General features: G+C 42.6%; 1 protein-coding gene across 1 annotated transcript; it reads left to right on the forward strand.

Annotated features, from left to right (window-relative positions):
• The first annotated feature begins 3,680 nt into the window (after positions 1-3,680).
• Clrn2 (clarin 2) lies at positions 3,681-15,206 on the forward strand. The gene is made up of 3 exons (XM_040747053.1): positions 3,681-4,188; positions 10,545-10,724; positions 14,264-15,206. Exons 1-3 carry the CDS (start codon positions 3,936-3,938, stop codon positions 14,527-14,529), a joined length of 699 nt encoding a protein of 232 aa, XP_040602987.1. The 5' UTR covers positions 3,681-3,935; the 3' UTR covers positions 14,530-15,206.
• The last annotated feature ends 4,198 nt before the right edge of the window (positions 15,207-19,404 follow it).

Genomic DNA, 19,404 nt, shown 5'->3' on the forward strand with positions numbered 1-19,404 from the left:
CGAGAAGGTTGCCCGCCCCTACCTGCGCCCCGCCCCCGAAGCTCCGCCCCGAGGCGGAGACGGAGCCATTGCAGAGCCACGCCTCTCACCTTAGCCAATAGGAGTGCGTCAATTGGAGCGCGTGATTCCCGACTTGTCCCGCCCTAAAGCTGAGATACAATAAACCACGCCTCCCCTCGGTGAGTTTGTGGACTCTCAGCCCGCGAAGAAAGCTCTCTACTGCGCCCCGCCCATCTGCCCAGCCTCCGCCGCCTATGAGCCAATAGGAGCATAGCTAGCTTAGGCGCGTGCTCTAAACCGAGCCCTGTGGCCCGCCCTCGCTTGTAGGCCGGCATGGGTGCCTTATTCCCTGCTCTAAGCCCTGAGCTTTGTCTGGGGTGCCTGACGCTACAAAGTTCCGCCCTCAGGCAGCGATCTTTTTGGAGCGCTAAGCTAAGCCCCAGTTGTGCAATTGCTGCAGGACTCAAGCGGGTCAAACTAATTGCTGACACGAACAGACCACCTAAAATATTTTAACTCCCAAATAAGAGTATGAACTTTGGTTGGCCCCACTGCCTAACAGCTGTGTGGCCTAAGTACCTCCTTCAATTGTTCAGTGCCTCAGTTTCCTTGCTAATAAAATGTGATTAATAGCCTGTGCCTCTAGAGTAGGAGAAAAAAGGGTAAAAGGTACATCGAGCAGTGCGTGCTATCAGTATTAGTCTTATCAGCACTGATTATTAAAATTCACTGAGCCTCTTAGAAGTCTGGGGACACATTTAAAAGTGAAAATCTGCCAAAACAGTAATGACATTTTTAGTGCTCTGTAGTTTAAATGTTTCCATTTCTGGAATCAACGCCTTTAAAACAAAGAATATGATGGGGAATTGTTACTATATTTAAAATAGTATTAGTATATAGCACAACAGGCTTTGGTCTGGTAAGGGCACAAATTTAGCTATGGTTAAGTTTTAGGCCTGTCCTTACACCTCTCTGGCTTCATTTAAGCAAGGAATATCCTAGATCTACATTTGAGACCCACCAAATGATATCATCTATCCCCAGCAGATCCTGGTGCCACCTCCCACCTGCAGGTTAATTAAGAGTTTCCTAACAACTGCATGGCTGACATTAAGCATCAGATAACCAGAACTGACAGTGTCCTGTATGAGTACAGTATTCACAGCATCTCTGGACTCTAACCCTAGAAGCCCCTGCCCTCAGTCATAAGATCAAAACGTCTCTAGCCAGGCCTGGTAGCTCAAGCCTAGAATCCCAGATGCTCAGGCCAGAGGACCACAAGCTCAAAGCCTGCCTGGAGAGCAGAATGAATTCAAGGCCAGACTGGGTAACTTAACGAGACCCTGTTTCAAAATAAAAAGAGTGTTAATGATGTTACCCAGTGATGGAGCACTTATATAACATGCCCAAGGACCTAAGTCCAATCCCTGGGGCCAGGGGGCTGAGTGGAATGAGGGGGGGGAAACACTCTAAATATTGCCTAAGATCCTCTGAGGAATAAAAATCGCCCTTAGCTAAGAACCATTATCTGTCTCTGTTGTAGCCTTTGGAAACAGATACTATATTGAACTTCTTTCTGAACCTGCAGCCCACAGGTTGCCTTGGAGACAACAGACACAGTTTTACCTGCAACTGTCAAGACCTGCCGACCTGTGTCAGTGGACATTAGGATGTGGCTGGCAGAACTTTCAGCTCTCGGGAGCTGTATTATCCAAAGCAGAACTGTTGAGAAACCTCGTGGGAGGGAAAAGGCACATTAATCTAGTGCCCTCCTCATGCCAGGCAGTTCTAAGCAATCTGTGTGTGTAAGTTCACTTTTCTACACACATTAATCCTGTGGCTGGCTGTAAAAACAAGGCATGGGAGTCTCAAACACCATCCTAAGAGAGAGACTTTGAATCTGGTCTCCAATAGCTGGAGATCCTCTCAACCGGCACTTCAGTAAGCATGGCAGGAGCTTGCTAACACTCAGGTGTTAATTCAGAGAGTTTTTTTCTGAAAACCCTCACAACATCAAAAGTTGATATAGGCAAATAAGTCCATCATTTAACACAGACCCGCAACTCCAAGGTAAGTACATCCTGCCTTCTAAATATTTTCTTAATGTTAAAACAAGAATGTCAGCTAATATTATTTGCCATATACTAATATGACAAATAGCCTTCAAGGGATCTTACATGCACTGTGTCACTGGTTGGCAGATAAACATTATCTATTTCCAGGCCACTTTGGTAAAGATAAGCCACTATAGTCCAGTTCAGTGCCACCATTGTTTTACTGATAAGACAAACAACAGCCTGGTCCACACAGTTGCCGAAGTAACAGAGATGCAAAATCATACAGTAAAGCCCTTTGCTTTCTGGCAGAGCTCCTCATAAGCTTCAGGAATACTGCTTTTTATTTCCATTATGGGGAGGCCACTGTAGTGAGTCCCCTCATGAACAGGGATCCTGTCACTTCCTTAACATATCCACATGACTCCAAGAAAGAGTCTCAGGTTCCTACTGACGAACAATATGACTTCAGAAGCCCTTCCAGATACAGGAAACAGTGGAAAGTTTGCTGTGCTGCCTTGGCCCAATTTTGCTCCCCACAGTAGTCACAGAGTGGCTTTTGCCAGTCTTGTGGGACCTTTGAGTTGATATTCAACAATACAGTAAAAGTCACAATTTTAAAAGCCACAGTATAAGATGGAAAATAGAAATGACGCATTCCTGGGATCTAAAGATTAAAAAGAAGAAGCAGAGAGACTTTCTAGAAATAAGGGATCTAGAGGGAGTGAGATGGGGATCAGAGCAGGAAACTAGTGAAGAATATGATCAAGTAACATAATATGCATGTATGAAGTTATCAATGAAATACCTAGAACATACACAGATAGATGATAGATAGATAGACAGACAGACAGATATATAGACAGACAGATAGATAGATACAGATTAGGTAGATAGAGATAGATGAAGATGATAGATGATAGATATAGGCAGATAAACAGAGATGGATGGATAGATGCATGGATGGATGGATGGATGGATGGATGGATGGATGGATGGATGAATGAATAGATAGATAGATAGATAGATCTTGAATTTTACTTCTCAGTCAGGCAGGAGCCTCACTCCTACAATCCTAACACCCAGGAAGGTGAGGAAGGAGGACTGCAAATTTAAGGTCTGAGATGCATTGGGATAATGTACAAAAAGAAAAAGAAAAAAGTGTCTGACCTATGTCGGATGCCATGGAAAAGTGGGAGCAGGGGATAGGATTGCCTCACAGTCACAACAGATTTCATGTTACAGTTCATCCAGCAACAAATCCATACAGTTCTAATTCACACATTTCAGTTTAAGCCTTATGAACCAAGATCAATTCATGGTATTAGAAACAGCTCCGGGGATTCTGACAGCAGTGACATTTTAGAGAAAGAAATGCCAGGGCATGCCTGGAAGAGATCAGACATTTGATCCTGCACGCTGTCGCTAGCACATGTGAGTGCTAATGGGTCCATTTCTGCTTTGTTTCTGCCATGCGAATTTGTTTTTTAAGTCTAGTTAGCATCCTTTGTCAGCAGTTCTCCCTGGGTTTGTTTGGTAATAACTGTCTTGTCATTATGATGCCCACATCATGGTGACTTAAATACTTGAACAGAGGAACAATTAAAGCCTCTGTTGAAACTCTAATCCAGTGGGAGATATAGGGTTACTTCCTTGGGTAACACACTCTGCTGTACAGAGTCAGGGGAACATCATCTGCAGAGGCTGGGGATGTGCACGTAGTAAACACAAACTCTGGAGGCAGGCACTGAAAGAGGATGAGGAGATGGGCCGGAAGTCTTGAGTTCATGTGTATGGAGCAGGCTATTGCTGAGTGTCTGAAAGATGTCTACTTGCCCAACTGTTGCCCAGAGTCCTGGGGGATGATCTGCGCTCACTAGCATGCCTGGATGGTTCAAAAAGGCGTGGTACGGGCTGGCGTCTCTACTCAGCTTCTCTTCCTTCCTCCTGATCATCGTCGCCTTGGCTGTGCCCCACTGGTTGAGTGGGAAGATCCTGTGTCAAACCGGAGTGGATTTGGTCAATGCCTCAGACCCAGAACTGGTCAAATTCATCGGGGACATTTACTATGGGCTCTTCCGAGGTTGTAAAATACGGCAGTGTGGGCTCGGAGGCCGCCAGTCCCAATTTACAAGTGAGTATATTGGGGCATGTGAGTATATTGGAGCATTTTTTTTGTTTTGCAGGAGTGCTTATGTCTAAGTGAGATCGACTATTGCCTATCTAAGACATGACATCAAAGTAATTAGGCAGCCAACAGCTCCTGTGTAGCAATGCAAAGAAAATTTTTCTTTCTTTTCTAAAAAAGATAAACAAAAATACTAGAAGTCGGAATTTGTATAGTTTGTAGTTTACATCTAGTAATGATTAGTAAAATATCAAGTGCTCAAGTGTCAGGAATCCCGCTAGAAGCTGCACATTGCCTGATTCTTTCAAGCTTTACAACACAATTATAATGAAGGCATAATGAATGCTCTAATTTTCAGCAGAGTACACTGAGGCTTTAGAAGTTACATAATTCACCTGAGGTCACTCATTCTGCCGAGAATCAACAGAGCCAGATGCCAGACCATGCCACGAGACTCTGGTAGTCTACACTACAACAATGTACAGGTGCAGACTGCCAGCAGAAAGAGACCTCCAGGAAGCATGGTAACTGCTCCCACATCCATGTATGTGAAAGTTTCATAGCTGGAGGACTTTGCTGGTGCATAGGAGAAGGACTTTACTAGGAGCATACTTCTTGGGTCTGAAGAGTGGCTGACACGTTTTCTGGCAGGGAGACTGAGGGAGGCACCTGATGGTTTAAAGATGAGCAGCCAGCAGCAATGGCCTGAGTTCAGAGCTCAGGGGTGAACAAAGTAGAACCATGAAGACTTAAGGTTGGAGTCCAAAAAAGGCTTAAAAAAAGATACTCTAGGAAAGAGAAAACAAAGCAAGCAAAACAATCAAACAATTAGATCATTAGTAAGAATAGTGTCCTACAAAACTATAGTTACTCAATGACTCATTAGCACATGGGGATTAGGAATCTCACCCATCACTTTATTTCTATATCTCAGAACTTGTGGTAATGTTTAAAAACCTGGCCAGTACATGCTTCTCACTAAATAAATACAGAAAATATAATGTTGTACCCCTTGACAAAAAAATGCAAATGGTCTTCATTTCTATATAGAAAAGAAAGACATGTTCATTATATTTATAAAGAAAAAATCTCTGAGTATGTTTATATTTGCCCAGCAATTAAAAATGGACCTTATGTATTGGGGAAATAACTCCATTACTACTACAATCTAGGGGGCCAATGGTGGCTCAGGCATGGTCACATGCAAGCCTGTAACTCCAGTGCTGTCAAGGGTAGAGACAGACAGATTGCTGGCTGTCGGCACCGCTCTGAGTTCAGTGAGAGACCCTATCTCTAAGTAATAAGGCAGAGATTGATACAGTAGGATGGCCAATGTACTCCTCTGGTACTCCAAAAGCCCACACACAGATGGGCAAACTACACACATGCACACATGCACGCATGCACGCATGCACCAAAAAGTAGAACTTGAAAATAATCATACAAATAAACAAAGAAAAGGGTGTGTTAAAAGGAGACCATGACAATGATACTTTTATCTGGGTGTTCTGGCTTCCTGGTATGTCTGTGCAACACTTACAAAACTTTAGTATGTGGGTGGATGGCAGGGCAGCCATGTGCCAGTGTCCCCTAATGTGCTGGTAGTACCTGAATGCTAAGGCCCTGGCGTCCTCAAGCTCCCAAAAACTTAAACTGCTTCTCATGGGAAGCCAAAAGAACGAGTACCTTCTGTTTGCCCTCTGGAAAAACTCAACAAATGTCCCTTTCTCTCCTGCTCCTTTCGAGAACCAGCCCTGTTTCCTCTAGTGTGATCTAGTCTTGAGCATCAAAAATGTGTGAGATGCAGAGAAGGTGTTTCATTTTCATCTGTGAGTCAGGCAGCATTTGATAATGTTTTGTTTTCAGCTGCTCTCAGGCCATGCCAGAGGATGTATAATTTTTTCATTCACAGTACCTTGGAAGTGCACCTTCTTCCTGCGATCACATGCTGTAGGGACATTATGTGTATTATTACCTCTCTAGAGATGATCTAAGTCCCTTCAAAGCACAGCTCTCAAGTCCAATACAATGTAACTCAAAGTAGCCCTGGAGTATATTTGTATTTCCCACCCTTAACAGGAGTTCCCACTTTCTGAAGGTCCACAGAAAAAAATATATTCCCTATCCACTAAGCAAATCAGCAGAGAGGAGCTTGAGAAAGTCCTTTGTAAGCCTTAGACTAGGGAATTTCCATTGAGTCTCATTTACAAACAGCTTTCTTCACCATCACAGAGACTCTTCTGAGAGACTCAAATCCCACATTAGTCATGGGAAAACCAAGACTTTTTCTACCAACAACCACTAAGGTCCTTTTTATAGCTAGACCTTCTGAAATAAAAGTAATGCTGGAGTGGCTGCAGAAAGAAAGCAACAAGCATTAAATTAAAGGCATGTTACAAGTGTACTGTTGAGTACATACAAGCCAGGTACCACCAGGAAAAGAGGTATGAACAGAGCAGACAAACACCTGCCCAGAGAAGCCTGCTGTGTGGCAAGGGAGACATGGAGCATATGTGGACTAGATTCTAGTCACTAGAGAATCTCTGAAGCCATCCCTGTGGTTCATTTCCTCTATCCTGATTTTATGATGACATTTTATTAAAGAAGAAATTGGGAATTAGAGAAATCGACACATGAAATAACTTCTGTGAATTTACCTAAGTACAGTAGTGTGTTGCAGTTTAGCCTTCTAGTCCTCTCCCTACATCTTACTCCAGAATTATCTTCCCAAGGGCTAAAGCCTGGGTCTGTCTTCCAAGCCTGTGATTATTTATTAGTCTCACCAGGGAAAAAGATCACATGTCTCTGGAATCAGGAACAAACAAATCATCCAAGTTTAAATACTGATAGAATAATATCCAAGCAAAGTATTGCTTCTTATGTTTAAAAAAGTTTAAATTTAAAGTATGCCTTCTAGAATTTAAGCTACACTGTGATTAAAATTTTAAACATTTTTTTGAGACAGGGTTTCTCAGTGTAACAGCTCTGGCTGTTCTGGAACTCATTCTGTAGACCAGACTGGCTTCAAACTCAGAGATCTGCCTGCCTCTGCCTCTGTCTCCCAAATGCTGAATTTAAAGACATATCACCACTGCCCAGAAATTTTAAACTCTTGTTTATCTAAGGTTTTTTATTTTTCTCCTACCAGTCGTTTAGCATAATAGTTAAGGCATCACTTCCTGGCTAAATTGTCTTGGTTAAACTATTTAACTTCTCTGAGCTTCAGTTTTCTCATCTGCTCATCTGCAAGAATAAGAGAGGGTGACCTGGGGAGCAAGCTCAGTCAGCAAAATGCTCCTTGTGCAAGCCTGGAGACCTCAGTTCGATGCCCACCACCATGTAAAAACCCAGGTATGGAGGCATACCATTGTAATCTTAATGCTGGGGTTGGAGAGATGAGAGAATCCCCAGGATTTGTTAGCCAGCAAACCTGAACTAATTGGAGAACCTCGGGTTTCAGTGACAATCTCTCAACAAACAAAGTGGATAGCATCTAAGGAACAACCTGAGGCTGATCTCTGGCCTCCACATACATGAGCACATGGATGAACCCTCACATGCATATGTATACACACACACACACACACACACACACACACACACACACACACAGGAAGGAGACATAGACAAAGAAGAATGTGTATGAAGCGCCTACACACAGATTGTACTCGATTATCAATGGATTCACTGTATTCATCAACTTCAACTTCATTAAGTTGGAGATGCCTAAAACTCTTGGAAATGGTACAAGCATGAAAGAGGAGTGAGCCACAGCTTTCTGGAGTCTGTACAAGTGTGACAGTTAAATGTACAGTTCCTCTCAAAAACTAATGGAATCCTAGGACTCAGGAGGCAGAGGAAGGCCAGTCTCTGAGTTCAAGGGTCTACACAATGAGTTTCAAAACAACCAGAGTTACACAGAGAAACCCTGGATTGAGAAAAAAAGGAAGGAATAAAGGAAGAAGGGAAGGAAGGGAGGGAGGGAGGGAGGAAGGAAGGACCTAGTGGGAAGAACTGTTGAACTGAAACTCCTAAAGAAAGACTTGAATTTCTAAGCAGTGACATAGAAAAGGCAATTAAAACCTAGTTCCCTGGAAGAAACTGAGCAGGGAGTAACATGCATGAATGCGAACCTTAGAAAGAGAGTCACCCGGTGCCAATAGCCTGCCTGTACAATTAAGACACTTCAGTGGGAGGCTGTGGATTGAGTACTCTTTACCTCTTTCCCACATCACTCTTTGTGCCCCAGGTTCTGTCTTCTTTATCATCACAAAATGGTTCTCAATTTCTCATTTAATCAACTCCAAATAGAGGTTCGTATCATCATGCGCATGTGGCTGCTTCTTTCTAAAATCTGCATTATGATCTCATAACTAAATATATTCAACCAATTTGTTGACTGGAGAAATTAATCTATCTCCAAACTTTTGCTATTGTAATGAACAGTCAATGTATGCACACAACTTTGAATGCATTGGTCTGGACAACAATGACTAGCAATGAAATTGCTTTGATAGATGTTGCCTTTGATCATGTTGCCTTTTAATGGGGATGTAGGACTGAGAACTTCGAGAGTACCTTTTTTCTACACTGTCATCAACAGAAGTTTTAAATTTTGCCAATCATGTGAGTGGCTATTTTGCATTTTAAGGTTTTAGTAAGGACTACCATACTAGTCATGTGTCCTAAGGATGGCATGATCAAGAATAAGAATAATGAGACTGACAATTAGGTATAAGATACTGTGTCTGGAATAAGAAGAGACTCCAGGTTTGAAAAGTGGATTCTTGGTCTCAAGAAGGGAGTTGGAATGGAAACACAAAAGAAAAAACAATGACTGAGAAAAAGCAAACTCCTTGGAAAGGAGCCCATCTTCCCAGCTAAAGTTTCCAAAGCCAGTTAGATGACCATGCAGAGATAATGACAAATGAAAACACAGGACTGGAAAGAAAGTTGAATAAGAACCCAGGATGTGGGAGCTGGGGAGATGGCTCAGCAGTTGAGAGCACTGACTGTTCTTCCAGAGGATCTGGGTTCAATTCTCAGTACTGACAGGGCAGCTCATGGCTATCTGTGACCCCAGTTCTAGGGGACCCAACACCCATAGCAAAACAAAAATTCACCTAAAATAAAAGTAATAAGATTAAAAAAAAGAACCCAGGATGTAAATGCAGGTGGTGTCTGGGAAGTTACTAATGGGAATGCCACAGTGCAGGGAAGAGAACACAAGCTCTCACTCCCGTCCAGCATGGTGATGCATACTTTAATTCCAACACTCAGGAGACAGAAGTGAATCACAGGTGAATCTCTGTGAGTTGGAGTTCAGCCAGCCTGGTCTACACAGCCAATTTCAGGCCAGCCAGGGCTATATAATGAGACTTTGTCTAAAATAATAAAAATACCCTCTAATCTTCAGGCTTGAGAGATGCCAACCTTGGAGTCTGCTAAGGAATTTTTTAGTATTTACTATTTTAAATTTCTACATAGAATTGTTAAAAACTGACTTTAAACTCATTATACCACATGATACACAGGACTGTCTATTCTATATATACTCTAATTTCCATATATAGTTCAGGGTTGCCTTACCTAAAGACATGAGCTCCATGCCTTCAAATTTGTGGGTGAAGGGAGTCGACAACCTTCAGATGCCTTATCATGATCACTGACTGAGATGATGTCTCCAAACAGCTCAGCCCATAACTGTGCTCAGCAAAAGGCAACTGCCCTTCTCTCTCACACAAACTATTGCTAGCTTCCCACTAAGGCCCCACACCTTTCCCAAGTCAGAGAGTACAAATAATGACAACAATACTCACAGGTGTTATTTCTGAGAACAGATTGTCCAGGGAAATATTTGAAATGTTCTTAGTGTATCATTTCACTTTTTCTAGTAGCACCAGTGGCAGACATAGAGAAACAAGTGCAGACAGGTATTTCACAACCTCTTCTGCCACACTCATATGGAAAATTGATGTTTTCATGAAGTATTATACAACGTGCATTTTTAAGCATCCTGGATACTCTGCAACAGTAACATCTACCCTGTCCAGCTAGTGCCTGAGTCTTATGTGAAGTGAAGCAGTCTATATCAGATCCCACGACTGCAGGGTCAGTGTAATGTCCACTGTAGGGCACTTTCAGATTTTGTGTTCCCACCACCACAACGAAGATTTCTAGACAACTAACAAGCGATTGCTCTGGAGTCCATGGACCCATCTCAGGGCGTCTCTTAGTTTTTGAAAACCCAGCATTTTTTTGTCTTTCCCTTACCCTCTGCTTACTGACCTTGGGATAAGCAAGTGCTGGCATTGTGAAAGCAGCCACACTCTGACCTTGAAATACCATCTCTCTCCCCACAGTCTTCCCACATCTGGTGAAGGAGCTCAATGCAAGCCTCCATGTCACGATTCTGCTACTCCTCTTCTTGGCCTTGGCCCTGGCTCTGGTCAGCATGGGCTTTGCTATTCTCAACATCATTCAGGTCCCCTACAGAGCAGTCAATGGTCCTGGTGGCATCTGTCTTTGGAATGTCCTGGCAGGTAAGAAGCCCCCAAGGGAGGGAAACTGGGGTCCACATCAGCCTGCCCTCCCAAGTGTTAACCAGGAAATCCTAAAGTTCCTTGTCTAGACTCTTAATCTTGTTAATGGAAGAATTTAGAAAGAGACCCAGAAGGAAGCTAAGGGGGGCATTTTTGTTGGATTTGGAAAAAAAACAAGAGAGCAGACAAGCTGTAAGTATTGGCTACTGCCAGGATGAGGGAGATGGAGAAGAGAAAGTCCATGACTTCAAGAAAGCAGGCAGCTTCAGCATTGGAGGTCAGTAAGCTGCATGGTGAAAGGGGAGGGGAACTTCAGCAAATGAGTGAGGAGGCCCACAGTGTCCCCTAAAGCATACTTAGGACACTGAATCTAATAGTGCTAAAGAGAACTTTGGGAAAATTAGATTCTGCAAAAGGGCCGGCAGGCTGTAGACGTGGCTGCAGCAAAGAAGGGGCTTTGGAGAAAGGTGGGTGAATTGTCTCATAAAGGGGATAATTACTCCTCCCACCCCCTTGGCACATCCACATGTAAGTCAGATTTCCTAAGGTGCTTGGAAGGGTGGACCCCTAGTAGGGTAATTGACAGGCCCAGCTAGATTAACTCTTAAACAGAAAGGACACTGGGATGCAATGGTTGGGGGGTTTGGAATGGCAGATCTCCACCCAGGGCTAGAGGCAGAACTTAAATTCTATTCTTCTGATTGGGAAGTAGTAGCTTTCCCTTAATGGGTCTCAACAAGGTACCTCCATCCATATGGGCATTTAGTTCCTAAAGAGAATTTCCCTTTCCAGTATTACAAGAGAAACAGAAGGTAGGGTCCAAAGACAATCAGGAGGGAGGAAGTCCAAAACTGGCCATGAGGGAAAGGATCCACCCTTAATGGCCTCTAAGACCATTAAGTCCTGTAACATGAGTAGTTGGATAGAAAGTATGAAGAAAGGCTGGAGAGAAGGCTCAGAGGTTAAGAGCACTGGCTGCTGCTCTTCCAAAGGTCCTGAGTTCAATTCCCAGCAACCACATGGTGGCTCACAACCATCTGTAATAAGATCTGGTGCCCTCTTCTGGCCTGCAGGCATACATGAAATGCTGTATACATAATAAATAAAATCTTTAAAAAAAAAGAAAGTATGAAGAAATTAAATATTTACTCTCCACCCTTTCTCATGCACCTCACTGGGTCCAAAACCTTAGTGGAAAGGAATGTTTTCTTTGCTGAAAGAGACAGTGTATGAGTATGTGTTCACATAGTTTATGTGAGCACCTGGAAAGTAAGAGCTACCTTTAGTTATGTACTTAATACATCATCTATAATGAAAATAACAAAATCCTATGGAAAAAGGACTGCCTCAGAAAACACATATCAGATGGTCAAGGTTCCAATGTGGCAATAATCTCTCACCTCCTTACCCTTGTATAAGAGGACCACAAAGTATAAACACAGGTACTGGTTTTGGGTGCATCAATTGCTATGTATTTGCTTTTGTGTATAAAGGCTAACTCTCCTGTATAGTCACCAGGACTGCAGGTGTTGTACCTCTGCACAGATTCTCATGGTAAAAAGTATTCAGTCCTACTCATTAAATAAATACTTGTTTCCATAGAGTCTACATGTCTAGAATCCTAGGATTCTAATTAAGTGGTTCTCAACTTGTGGGTTGTGACCCTTTTGGAATCACATAGCAGATATTTACATTATAATTCATAACAGTAGCAAAATCGCAGTTATGAAGTAGCAATGAAATAATTGTATAGCTGGGGAGTCACCACAATGTGAGGAACTGTATTAAAGGGTCGCAGCATTAGAAAGGTTGAGAACCACTGCTCTAATTCCACTGATGAGATCCTAACAAGTAGGTGATCAAAAGAAAAATTGTCAAAAATGAATAAAAATATAAATAGCCTTTGGCTGTTCTTTGAAGAATCCCATAGACTGGGCTTATGGTAAGGAAATGGAAGAAAAAAAACACAGAGATACATCACTGCCGCAGTTTCTATCATCTACAATCCCAGAAGCAAAACCATCATTTTAAAAAGCAGGAGAGGCTCCAGAATAAAACAGTACATGTTTTTAAAGTCATGGCCTTATAGGATAGGTACAGGGAAATACTCAAGTGAATGGAAAAGAAACCAAATTTACAATCAAATTAAGAGTGTTTTAAACTGTATTAAAAAGAATGAAATATACTAATATGTACAAAGTAAAACTGGCCTTCAGGGTGGAACTGTTGTTTTTTAAGGACCAGATCTTAACATGTACCCCAGTGTTACAATACTCTTTCCCACCAGCCTTGGCCAAACAACTGCATCAGGCCCAAATGAACACTCAGAGACTTATATTAATTATAATAATGTTAGCCGCCGGTTAGGGCTTCTTGTTGGCTAGCTCTGTCTCAATTATTAACCCATTTCTATTAGTCTAAGTATTTCTACATGGTCTTCTCTTACCAGAGAATACCTCACTCATGTCCTCTCTTTCTGGGATCACATGACGACTCCTCTCTGCCTACACTTCCCAGAATTCTCCTTGTCCCCCAGTTCCACCTATCATTCTGCCTTATTGGCCGAACAGTGCTTTATTCATTAACCAATGAGAAGAACATATTTACCAAATGACATATCCCATAACCCCAGTCTGAACTCCACTCATGGTGGTTCTCCTGTTTCAGTCTCTCAAGTGGTACAATTACAGGTGTGAGTGGCGAGTCTTCCCACACCACTAAGGGTAGGGTTTTGTTTTGTTATTTTTTTGTGTTTTAAGACAGGGCCTCACCACATAGTCCTGGCTGGCCTGGAAACCTCTATGTAGACTACTCTCAGATTCACAGGGATTCACCTACCTCTGCCTCCCAACTACTGGCATTAGAAGCAAGCACCACCCTGCCCAGTCTTTCGTCCCTCCCTCCCCCCAGTTCTCTTTGTGTCAATTGTTTTCAAACTTATAATCCTCCTGCCTCAGCCTCTCAAGTCTTGGAATTACAGACATGCACTACCAAATTCAGTTTATTATGTCTTTTTTGATTGTCAATTTGAAATAAAATGGGAAAGGCACTCAGCAAACAAATTCAAAGTTTTGATCAATTGCTAGGGAGATAAATGAGGTCTGGAATTCCAGAGTTTGCTCCCTACCTTCTACCTTCTGTTGAGCAGTGCAGTCGGAGGATGAGACCTCACCCTTCAAAGTTGGATCTTATGTCTTCCTATACATCGCTCACCATGTTTATACAAGGCAGAAGGTGAATACAGAGTGGTCCTCTAAAGGAGATACTTCTGGAAAGAGGAGTGAGAGGCATGCAAATTCAAGTTCATCTGTCATTAATTTATTTTCTTTTCAGACAGCTGTCTCTCTTGCCTTTGATACTGTGTATCAAAGTAGATACAGCTTATCTACAGCTTTTAACACAATTTCAAATGTGTGTTGCTGCATTAATTCTTCAAAGCCCCAAAGATTTTGTTTCACATGGCACAGAAGTGCCACCTCAGTAGGGACCTTAAAACTGCCAAGAGGAGCAGTAAGTAAAGGCGCTATTTTGGGTTTCAGGTGGAGTCGTGGCGCTAGCCATCGTCAGCTTCATGGCTGCGGTGAAATTTCACGACCTGACAGAAAGAATTGCCAACTTCCAGGAGAGGCTCTTTCAGTTTGTCGTGGTGGAAGAACAGTATGAAGAGTCATTTTGGATATGCGTGGCCAGCGCCTCGGCCCACGCGGCAAATTTGGTTGTGGTGGCAATCAGTCAAATTCCTCTCCCGGAAATCAAGACTAAAATGGAAGAGGCCACAGTTACTCCCGAGGACATCTTATACTGATAACCGACTCCGGCGCACACCTTGCTCTTAATTAGTCTGTGACATCAACGGGGGCCTCATTTTTTCCAGCTTTCTTGATCCACAATGTCCCTGTTCTTAGTAGTAACAAGAAGGCTGTGGCGGAACTAAAGGGGGGCTGGGTCAGAAAGGAGAAACTCCCAAAAGACCAGGGTGTTTCTTGTTGATGACATTTGAGCTGAACTGGAGACTGCACTCATCAGCTGTGTCTGACACTGGACAATTTACTTATTGATTGATTCTCAGTTCCCTCATCTGTCAAAAGCGGGTAATAATAACTTTGCAGGCTTTGTTGTGAGGTCCCAATGGTGCTGTTGGGGATGCTGCAAGCATGGTTCTCTGCAAACAAGGTCACATATACTCCAATAAGACTCGGTAGAGCTTGTTCTCTATAGTATTGGAGCTGTACAAAGAAACTATGATCATGTCCTTATCCTCAAGAAGTAATAACATATCCACATGACAGACAATTGGCAACAATAACACCAGGAATGAGAGTAACTGTGGGATTCTGAGTGGCCACTATGTTCTGGGCACTAGCTTATTTGCTTGGTTACTTGGCTCCTTTTTTTCTTTTTTCTTTCTTTTTCCTGGTGGTGCCAATCAATCCAGGCTTTGCCTGTACTAGGCAGGTACTGTACAACTGAGCAACAGCTCAGGCCTGAACACCATTCCAAGACTTTTCCATCTGTTAACCAGCTAGACCCTCTTCATATTCTCAAGTAACCAGAGCCATTCTAGCTCCATTTGACAAATGGAAAAATCAAGGTACAGACAAGTTGTATAGCTTGGTGAGATGAGGAATGTAATCTAGTAAGTCTGGTACCAGAATCATATTATTTTCAGATCATATAAACTTCTTAGTTTAATTATGACAGAAACTGTGCAAAGACAACAAACTACAGAAGATACATTATTAGACTAAGTATCCATACTAACAAAGCAAATCAAAATATCTTAAAATTTCCCACCTCTAGACACTTGTGACAGTTAAGTAAGACACGGACAGCAGCAAACAGTTGTTGCCCCTTCTTGTTGGGTCAGGGTCTCTTGCCCATGCAACCCATCCAGCAAGCTCAGGTAAATCAAAACCAGGCCAACAGTGACCTGAGGTCATTCATCTTTATGGTACCCCACCTCTGAGCTAAGCTTTCCCAGTTCTAATGTCTTCCCTGTGTTCCTCCTAGGATAGGTAGTTCCCCCCCCAACAGATGCCACCTTCAGGAAACCCCCCCCCTATACTTTTACACTGTGTGCTGACCAGCAGTTTGGTATGCAAGTGGGGCAACGTATGAATGTAAAGTAGCCCGGACACAGACGTACAGGACAGAAGGAAGTCTTCTGGATGGAGTGTGGTATTAAAGTTTCGCTGAGCTAACATTTGATCTGAACTGTGAAAGATGAGGAGGCTGCTTCCAGTGGTGAGGAATGCAAGGTGGATAAGGAATCCCAAGATGAGTCGGTAATGAAGGAACACAAAAGTCATGCGGTCCCAGGGAGGCCACCCATGAGAGTGCTGAGATGAGAATGTCACCTTCTTCAACCTGTTTTGAGGGACGTTTCTGAAGCGGTTTGTGAGAGTTCATCCACAGTCATACATTTGGTCGGTCCAAGTTTGAAATGCTTCTTTGAAGATACTTTTGACAAAGTTAATGTTTGCATCTGACCTTATAAATTCGAGAGCCTTATCCAACAAGTTGAATGCCTTGATGGAAAAAAACTGATCTCTCCTAAGGAGAGAGAAGTCTGCCTTTGGACTGGGTCCCCAAGTCTCCATCCAGCCATTGGTGTTACCCGGTGAAACTTTCTTCTCAGTTCTTGTCTTCTCCAAGGAAAGAATTTAAGATAGAGATACAGATAGTTTAAGCAAGCATTTATTTGGCAAAACAAAGTGAAGTGTATACTCCAAAGAGAGAATGGAATATGCAGTCCCAAATAAGGGCCAGTCCTGTAAGCCAAGCACTGAAAAGGTTTACGAAGGTTTATAAATACTTATGAAGTGGGTGTCACATTCATGGGGTTGAGGTAACCTTTTCTCCCACATCATGGGAAATCAAAGCTCACTTTACAGGGTAATTCTTCCCATGGTACTTAAAAACCTGACAAGCAAGACCAAAACGCGTATGATATTATGAGATCAGATTTTATTTTTGAGGATGCAGATTCCCTCACTGTTGCACATACATAGTAAAGGAGAAAGTGCTCGGGCTGGAGAGATGGCTCAGCCGTTAAAGGCTAGGCTCGCAACCAAAAATGTAAGAGAAAGTGCTCAGGTGGCTCGGTGTTTTACATAGAAGGAAGAATGTAAAGTGATATGATTGACCACCAAGTGGAGTTCTTACTATCAGGAGACATCTATGCAAACCTGTGCAGTTAATTCCCTTGGTTCCCAACTCCCTGCCTGACCAGGGGACAAGCTCCCAAGATTCAGCTGCAGTTTCCTTGAATCCCTCATGTTTAGCTTCCTACTCACCCAGCTGCACCAGCTAACCCTGCAGAAATTGGGTGTGTCATCCTCCACAATCACAAGAACCAAGTCCTAAGGATCAATCAATCACGACCTCTCTCCGATACCCAAATCCCCTATATAAAATGGTATGATGTTTGCATATAATCTACTTTGCATGTACTTTAATGTATCTCCAGACAACTTAGAAAACCTAATAAATGTGACTACCCTGCAAACAATTGTCATGCTGTGTTGCTTAGGGAATGAAGATGAAGGAAAAGCATGCCCACATGTTCAGTACAGACATAACCATGGCAGACTCAAATCCATTTAGAGCATATATCAGTTACAAGAAATGGACCCCTCCTTTATAACATTTCACATTCATATGATGCACTTTGATTATATCCACTCACAGTTACACTCTCTTATACCACCTCCCACTTCCATTGACCCCCTTGTTCTTCCAACTAATAACCCTGAAGTTTTCACCTGCTTTCTTTTGTCTTTTGATGATATGGAGAGTTATACTAGGGTCTCTCATAAGAGAATGGGTGAGGGTTGCTTTCAGAAGCTTAGGCACCTTACCAGTGACTACACTACTGAAGAATATGTCTTTCCCTCACTCAGCACCCACTAACTGCATATAAATCCTTAGAGAGTGATGAGCCCCTCCCTGTTCCATGGCAGGATGTTGGCAGGTCCAGTCTTATACAGATCTTATGCAGTAATCACCTGGTCCATTCCTACCCATCCACATTCCACACTACTCTTCCCCCTCCTCCACCTCTTGCATTCTTTCTTCCCCTTTATGCTGGTTACTCTTTGTTTTGCTTTGTTTTGTCAACTTGACACCAGTCAAGGTCATCTAGGAATAGACAACCTCAATAGAGAAAATGCTTTCACCAGATCAGCTGGTAGGCCAGTCTGTGGGACATTTGCTTGATTAAAGACTGACATAGGATGGTCCAGTTGACTGTGGATGGTGCCATCCCTGGGTAGATGATTCTCTGTCGCATAAAAAAAATCAAGTTGAGTGGATCATGGAGAGAAAGTTCCATGATCTCCATTCTAGTTCCTGCCTCCAGGTTTCTGCCTTGAGTTCCTTCCTTGACTTCCCTTCATGATGACCAAAGTTGCTTTTGGTCATGGTGTTTAACATAGCAATAGAAAACAAACTAGGATACCCCTGTGCTATGATATTCCCTGAGCCTTGTGAGATAAGGTACAGGTGATAAAGATGTTTAGTTTATGACTGAACATTAACTGGCATTTATTTTCCATCTCAATGGCCAATGATGAGACTCTGAAGCAACTGGTACTCATTGCATGAAGAAGCTTCTTTGATCAAAATTAACAGCATCAATAATCTGAACAATTATGGGGTAATTACTTAAGTCAGAGCTAGCCAGTTAGAAACAAGCAAGGCCAACAGCTTCATAATTAATACAGCGTCTTGTGTGTTATTTGGGGACTACAATGCTGCAGAGCCCAGGCTGCTGGCGGGGGATAAACCAAAGCGGGTAGCAAAGAAAAAGCTTCTCGTAACAGAATGGTTGTCAGGAGTGGGATTGAATTTCCACGCAAAACAACAAAAGCTTTAAAGGAATTTTAGAAACAGAAGAACTGAGAGAAGCACAGATTTTGGTAGCAGCATTTTTCTCAGGTGTGCTCTGTTTTGCTAGCGACAAGCCGAGATTCACGCGGCTCGCTTACTGGAGTCTTCCTGACTCGGCATAAAAAGAAAAGAAAAAAGAAAAAGAAAAAAAAACCCAACAAGGTTCTTTTAAGAGACTCTGCTAACGATTGAAAGGTGTGTACGTACAGCTGGAAGTGGCAGCTTTTGCTGGATGTCAGCATGGACTGAGGCGGTAAGCTGGAGTCACGCTTACGCCCGCCATCTTGAAACGGCAGTTTAAAACAGCCGTGGTTTTACAGATAAGACACGTGGCCAGAAAAACATAAAGATTTACAGTAAAGTCAGACTTGGATAAAGGAAAACCTCTAAAGGTTTACAGTGTGTTTAAAAATATACGTGAGATTGAGAGAGAAAATGAAACGGCAAAGTGGTATATAAATACAGAAGCCGGCGTTGTGGTGGCGCACGCCGGTAGGATTTACTCCAGAGGCAGAGGTAGGCGGATTTCCAAAGAGAAACCCTGTCTCAGAGAAAAATAAATAAAAGCGAAAGAAATTGAGTAATAATAATAATAGATTAATAAATAAGCCACGTAAAGATGGAAAATACACAGAGAGTCTGGATACTGTACGCTATTATGTTTTTCAGTTTTTTCATTGCTAAGGAAGGAACAGCTACTGAAGTACACTTGATTATAAATGCTGCTGAATTAATTCAACTTATATCTTTTGAAAATGCCTTGACCTCAAAATTTAAGTATAAGGATATG

Source organism: Mesocricetus auratus, unplaced genomic scaffold (genome assembly GCF_017639785.1).
Source record: "Mesocricetus auratus isolate SY011 unplaced genomic scaffold, BCM_Maur_2.0 Super-Scaffold_100006, whole genome shotgun sequence".
In the NCBI taxonomy this organism is placed as follows: domain Eukaryota; kingdom Metazoa; phylum Chordata; class Mammalia; order Rodentia; family Cricetidae; genus Mesocricetus; species Mesocricetus auratus.

What these genes read in the sequence shown, in the direction of transcription:
- Clrn2 (XM_040747053.1), top strand. Translation starts at nt 3,936, where the DNA reads ATGCCTGGATGGTTCAAAAAGGCGTGGTACGGGCTGGCGTCTCTACTC. An exon ending in CCGCCAGTCCCAATTTACAA is followed by an intron (nt 4,189 to 10,544) that starts GTGAGTATATTG and finishes CTCTCCCCACAG; the next exon opens with TCTTCCCACATCTGGTGAAG. An exon ending in TCTTTGGAATGTCCTGGCAG is followed by an intron (nt 10,725 to 14,263) that starts GTAAGAAGCCCC and finishes TTTGGGTTTCAG; the next exon opens with GTGGAGTCGTGGCGCTAGCC.